A 7,019-nucleotide genomic window follows, 5' to 3' on the forward strand; every position below is an offset into this window, starting at 1 on the left:
TGTTTTACCAAGTTGCTCAGAGTCTAAACTGGCATTTAAGGTGTAAAGCAGGGGTCCCCTAACTTTTTCCTGCGAGGGACACATAAGTGTTCCCTTTTGTGGTGGGGGGTCAGTCTGTCCAGCCAGGGGTTGGGGGGGGGCGCGGCAGGATTACGGTCGACGACATAGTCGCGTTTTCAGATCGATTTTTACCCAGAATGCAAATGGAAAAAACAGTGAGCGAAACGGTGACTGGGGCTGACGAGTATTCCATTGAGGGAAAGTAAGTTTCACATTTGCTCAAAAGCCCCCTGGTGGTTGAAGAAAAATCCACATATAAACCGGAAAATACAATATATGAAAAAAAAAAACACTGAATGCTCTCTGGTATGAGGAGGCAGGCCGGATCCGGTATTGTTCAGGGGGCCGGACCAAATGAGGTGGCGGGCCGGATCCGGCCCGCGGGCCGTAGTTTGGGGACCCCTGGTGTAAAGTTTACCTTCGACCAAACGCCCCCCAAAGGCATCCCAGCGCCCCGCTGTTGTAAAAATGTCCGCCAGCGCCCCCTGCCGTCCTCTGAACGCCCCCTGGGGGGCGGTACCGCCCACGTGTAGAACCGCTAGGACAGACGGTCTGTCAGCACGACCAAAATATCTGACTTCATTTTAGACATTCAATAAAATCCCAGACAGCTTGAAATTTGGAAATACCCTATTTTTGTCCTCTTAGTTGATTTATCCCAGCTGTTTAAATAAAGCTTGAAGATAAACAAGTCATATGATCTTGAATAAAAATCCAGGTTGGCATTCCATTGATTTTAAATCTACACTTGAAGTTGAAATCTTTCTTTAGAAACAACATCCTTCTTTTCACTGAGGCCAACCACCAGCTGAAAAGATGTAAGAAAAAATATAAAAACATTGTGTTGATTAAAGCCCTCTATTAATAAATTATTTTATATTGAAATAGCAGAAATATTAAAGTTGATTAGGTAGGCGATATGATGACGTCACAGTTGAGCTGCCCTGTATTTTGGAGATGCTGAGTTGGCAAGCCTACACTAACGGTAGTTAGCAGTTAGGCTAGTGACAGCAAACAGTTACTTTTAATACACATAAATATCTCAAAATATAATCGATGTCAGTAAAAAATTGTTAGTGAACTTAACAATGGTGCCTATCTATTATTGGTTTACTTCACTCACCTTTGAAAACAGAAATCAGTCGGATCCCCGATAGACGAGGACTCAGGGACGGATTCGCCGTCAGGACCGCTGTACTGACCAACGGATCATTCCGCCTCCAGACAGCGTTCTATCAAACAGCGGACCGCTGTACTGACCAGCGGATCACTCCGCCTCCAGACAGCGTTCTGACGAATAGCGGACCCATCGTGTGCGCTCTCTTCACACCGTTCTTCCGTCTGTTAGCCGCAGTCGGAGTTTTACAGCAAAATTCTCTAGCGGAATATAAATAGTCAAATTAAAGACAAAAGCATAATAGTAATTGTTCACTAATAATCCGATTCTTTAGAACGGCTCGTTACTATGAACAAAGGACTCGAGTTTCAGTCGAAAGCCGTTCTTTAGTTTTGTAATGTACTACACACACTGCAGTAGCTATGATTACTCTAAATAAATTAAGAATTAACACGTCACAACATGTGTTTGGGGAAGTCCATCCATCCATCCATTTTCTTTACACCTTAGTGGGGTCGGGAGGGTTGCTGGTGCCTCTCCAGCTAACGTTCCGGGTGAGAGGCGGGGTCACCCTGGACAGGTCGCCAGTCTGTCGCAGGGCAACACAGAAACACACAGGACAAACAACCATGCACACACACACACTCACACCTAGGGGCAATTTGGAGAGGCCAATTAACCTGACAGTCATGTTTTTGGACTCTGGGAGGAAACCGAAGTACCCGGAGAAAACCCACGCATGGAGAACATGCAAACTCCATGCAGAAAGACCGGCCGGGAATCGAACCCAGATTTGGGGAAGTCGAGTGGTGTTATTAATTTCAGTAGAAGAAGGTGATATGAGCCAGCAACGCCACCTAGAAGTAAAAAAGAGGTAACAAACTCGAAGATTGAGTGAGCAGTTTCAAAAACCAGCCGGCCAAAGTTTTCAATAATTTATTACAATGAATTCATTTTTAAAAATATAATCAGCTCTAAATCTTAGAGCAGTCTGCAAAATAAGACTAAACAAGGGGCATCAATAAAAGTCTTCAGGACAAGGAAGAAGCAGATCTGAGCTAGAAGGGGCGTGGTCCTCTCGCCCTCTGCGCTCCTTGGCGGCCTCGACCTCAAGTGATTCCCAACGTTCAGTCCTCCGCCCTCGACACCAGAACTGAATGACTCCGCACCTCCCAGCTGTTCACGATCCACCGCAGCTAATTACTTGGCTCCACGTCCCCCGGATCAGGGGCCTCATGAATAAAGCCTGCGTACGCACAAAAAAGTGCAGTGCCATATTTTACGCACAAGTCGGCATAAACAATGTATCAGAAAACGTGTATAATTGCGGGATAATTTAATTCTCATTGAAAAAGAAAACAAGGTTGGGTCAGCAGATTAACTCCAAACATGTCAGGTTAGATTATGTTTAAGGTGATTAAGGTTTGTAGACAATCACCTGTAAGAAAGTAACTGTGCAAAGGTGAGCCGTGAAATTGTGGAGCGTTCTGGATCTGATGGAGAACATCGCCAATGGAAGGATTCAGAGGGAACGATTGATCATTGATCTGTTGGGAAATGTTGATGGTGGTTTATTAGCGTTTAGATTAATCCACTGATCATCCTGAAGCTCTGAGCAAAACGTGAAGAGCTGTGCGGTACCGGTTCCGGTCCAGCTGCAGTCATCCTTCAGTCGAGCTGCCCGCTGAATGCGACTTTATGGACAGAAAGCCTCTCTATTCTGTAAATGTACAACTTATATGATTTCTCTAATTAGAATAAGCTTCCACATTCCCACTCAAAGGACTCTGCCCGTCTTTAAATCGTGGCTGAACCCTCTGCTGTTCAAACAGGCATTTTATTTTATTTTTTTTTAATTTGGAATTTTTCTTTAAAAAAGTATTTTTATTTTTTGTGAGGTGACCTTAGGTGCCCTGAAAGCACCTTTTAAATAAAACGTATCATTATTATTATTATTATTAGCTAGTTAATATGCTAGTCAGCTGGTCTATGTTGAAAAGTTGGTAGTACTGGTTACATTTATTTGAGTAACTGTTGTGGGGAAAAGGTACTTTTAAGAGTAGTTTTACTGTACGGTACTTTTTACTTTTAACTATTGCTACTCTTACTTGAGTTGATTGATTTTGCATTTAAAGAAAAAGACTTAAGAGATTGGAAAAATAAGATTTATGTGCTAATGTTTATGCAAATCTGAGCACTTCTTAAGTGCCACTCTTTACATTTGTTTTATTATGTATTAATAAACATGGTTGGTTATTTTTTTAAAGGTTACATAAATGTTTGTTTATATATTTATATCAAAGTAAAATGTATAAAGCTGTTTAAAGTCACTAGTTTGTGTTTGTGGCGTCTGAGACCAGAGTTTTCCTCGCTGAACAGAAGGATCCAAGATTCAGGCTGCGAACAGATGTCTCTAACAAATTCTTGCTCCTAAAGAAACAGGAGTGAGATGGCTGCAGCAAAGTGAACACAATCAAGAGACTGAAATAAGAAACAAAAATATCCATAAAGATTTATCCATTTTCCAACACATCTGTCTCCAGTGGTCATCAGGCAAGAGTCATCATCGGGCAACAAAGAGATGGACAGGACAAACAACCATGCACACACTCACATGGTTGTGTGAGTGTGTGCACACATGGCTGTGTGCACACACTCGCCTGTAGAGACCAGGCGAATGTCTCTACATTCGCCTGGTCTCTAATTCAGGCGAATGTAGAGACCAGTTAATGTAGCTGTAATGTTTGTGGACTGTGGGAGGAAGCCGGAGTACCTGGAGAGAACCCAGAGATGCACCGAGAAAAAAGAAAGACCCCAGACCGGGACCCAAACCCAGGACCTTCTTGCTGCAAGGCAAAAGTGCTACCACTGTGCAACCTGCATGTAAAATTTACGAAGAATAAACAGATCACATAATATGACCAATAGATTATTATAGTTATGTAATACCTTGTATATAGAAATTCATGACACAGTTGAGTATTCCTGGATGAAACTTTAAGAGATCAATTAGTAAGGTGGAATTTTGCGAGCGTCACTCTCACAGATGAATTTGTTCAGAAACCCAGTCATTCCTTGTTTCCAGCTGTTGGTGGGATTTCTTTCTGGGAGCACGCGTACTTTTGATCCTGGAGTATAAGGCAAGTCCTTCGCCCAGAACCTTTAAAACAGAAACATGAACCTCAGGACATAAAATAAAATCACACAGCAGCTCATTGACATCAAACTGATAACTGTCAGCATCTACATGTTTTGACATTATATAAATAAGTATTTTAAAAAGAAGCCAGACGAGTATTAATTTAAAGGAGTTGAATGTACTTACAAGATTTTAGATTTAGATGTCTTTGTTTTTACAATTGCATCTAAAACTGTTGAGAAACTTTCTTATATATTTTTACTAAACAAATTATCTAAAAAAAGTCAAACACTCAATCAGAACTAATCTAACAAATATATTTTATCCAAATTCAACATGAAATCCTTCTTTCAATGATGCATTATTAAAATTATTCCTCCCTCTGAAATCTTCAGATTTCTGCGTTTGTAAACCAGATGTTTTGTCTTGATCTCCCCTGATGTAACAATGACGGCCCTCACCCATCCTGTTAGAGGAAGAACACTTCAAATGCCCTGATTACTGACCTCAATGTTTCATTGGATGCTACAATAATGGCCTAGTCCAAGGAAGCCTCCAGAAGGTTCAGAGAAACCCATTACCATTAAGAGAAGCACAAAGATAGCAAATGACCTGAATGTTCATAGAGTTACAGCTGGAAGAATAAAACCCAACTTTAAAGTTACAGGGACAAAGGCTACGCCCCCTGGTGGCAGAAACAGAAAGCCACCACATTCCCAAGGAGGTCAAAAACCATCGACTGACTGCAAAAGACCTGCAGCAAGGCTTGGTGGCATCAGCCACAGAGGTTTCAGGTCCCACAGTGAGGACAGACTGAGGACTGAAGGTCTCCATGCCTGAACTCAACCACCTGCAGCACCACTGACCCAAAGGCACAAGAAAACCCAGCTGCAGTTTGCTCATAGCTATAATAGGGAGATAAAGAACGTTTTTGTTTTTCCAAAACTGGAAGTTCTTGAGCAATGAACCCAATCATGTCCACCAAGGTTTGGTTTTAGAAGAAGTCCTGGAGATCCTGGAGTCGTTGTCACTCAGTACATTTAACCCTTCTACAATCTTGACAAAATATATTTACATTTTTACCTAAATATGCGTATTTTTAGATCGTAGTTCTTACCCAAGAGTGTCTATACGTCCATCAAGCCAGGTCCAGTTGTAGTTAACATTTTGTAGTCCCAGCCAGTATCCATTGTGTTCACTATGGTAGTACTTGATGTGTTTGCTGATAAATTTCTGTGAACAGTTTATTTTTTAGATTGTCATAAATCTTCTTACTTTAAGTCATTTTCCAGAAACTCCCAGATTAGCTCTAGATTTCTAGCGTGGTGTTAGATTTTACCTGCTCCTGCAGATCATCAATTACAACCAAATCTGAACTATTCTTCTGACAGAACCTTCGACTTTGTTCCCAGGTCTTCCAAGGAGCTGGTTCGTCGTAAAACAGGTAGCATTTTTGTCTGAAGAGAATCCAGTCATCTGGGCATGTGTAACACCCTGGTTCCATTAAATAAGAGGTAAGAGCAGGAAGAAGTGAAACTTTGGTAAAAATAATATCAAATAGAAAAAAATAGTTGCATAAAAAACTTGCATACATATTTAATGTTTTATTAGTCAAAATTGCTCAAGCAAATATTTCAAAGGTACCGTACAGATCAATAATGGAGAGTGATTAAGTTAAGCTACCATTCTAGTTAGAAGTGGCGTACCACAGGGCTCGGTGTTCTCTGCAATCAAGACTTTACTGTAAACCTGTTGCTAATGAATCAGTTTAACTTGCACACTTTGTTGTCAGACAGGTGACCTTGAGGACAGTACTTGTGATAATTGTGAGAATGTATAGTCAGAAAACTGTCTACAATTGAAGGATATAACAAAATAAAAAATAAAAAACATGAATAAAACAAAGTTTCAAAGGTAATTAGAAACCTAATCACCTTTGTCATTGTCTTGGCTCTGCACCTCCATCATCTTTCTTTCCTTAATCAGTATCTTTCTTTCTGTTGTAAGGTCACTGATATTTTCCCTTTGGACGGCCATCTTTACACTCACTATAAAAACACACAACTTAGTCAGTGAATCCATCTGTATCAGAGAAGCAACAACATTTTCAGTTTCTCTCTCAGATCTTTTCAGGATATCAGACAGTATTCTCAGGTTAGAACCAAAGAACAGTAAACTGATTTAATATTTCAACAGTAGAACTGTTGCCCTGCAGCAATAAGGTCCAGGGTTTGAATCCTTGGAGTCTGTATGCATAAAGTTTACATGTCCTCAGATTTTCTCTGGGTACTCTGGCTTCCTCTCAGAGACCAAACTCATGACTATCAGGCTAATTGGTCTCTCTAAGCTGCCCTCAGTATGAGTGTGTGCATGGTAGTTTGCTCTGCTAGTATCCGTGTTGCCCTGTGACGGACTGGCAGCCTGTGAAAGGTGTAACTTCCAGTGACCACTAGAAGTAGAACCTGCCCAGCAAGCCTGCATTGACAAGCAGTGGATGGATGGATGTTTAATGTGCTAATATTGTGTGCTATACAATTTTATTGCTAATTATCCTATTTTATACTTGTGTGGTGCTTTTATGTTGGAAGTCTTCACTTTAATTGGGCTGATTTTCCATCCATCATGAACAAGAAACCAAGATCCTTAAACTCCTCCACTTCAGGCAGAGACTACCACCAACTCAGAGGGCAAAGTGCAGAGTCA

At 41.1% G+C, this 7,019-nt stretch overlaps 1 protein-coding gene across 1 annotated transcript in view; it reads right to left on the bottom strand.

The window, feature by feature from the left end:
- Positions 1 to 2,097: 2,097 nt before the first annotated feature.
- LOC106942501 (C-type lectin domain family 1 member A-like) overlaps positions 2,098 to 7,019 on the bottom strand; it is a 15,610-nt gene continuing 10,688 nt past the window's right edge. Inside the window, exons 4-8 of the mRNA XM_015025784.1 lie at positions 6,251 to 6,364; positions 5,656 to 5,810; positions 5,434 to 5,549; positions 4,222 to 4,337; positions 2,098 to 2,423 (exon numbers count right to left, since the gene is read on the bottom strand). Coding sequence (XP_014881270.1) covers positions 2,374 to 2,423; positions 4,222 to 4,337; positions 5,434 to 5,549; positions 5,656 to 5,810; positions 6,251 to 6,364 — 551 coding nt within the window. The 3' untranslated portion in view covers positions 2,098 to 2,373. The remainder of the gene's footprint in view (positions 2,424 to 4,221; positions 4,338 to 5,433; positions 5,550 to 5,655; positions 5,811 to 6,250; positions 6,365 to 7,019) is intronic.

This window comes from Poecilia latipinna, unplaced genomic scaffold, assembly GCF_001443285.1.
Source record: "Poecilia latipinna isolate Pla-1442-1.1 unplaced genomic scaffold, P_latipinna-1.0 Scaffold4322, whole genome shotgun sequence".
In the NCBI taxonomy this organism is placed as follows: domain Eukaryota; kingdom Metazoa; phylum Chordata; class Actinopteri; order Cyprinodontiformes; family Poeciliidae; genus Poecilia; species Poecilia latipinna.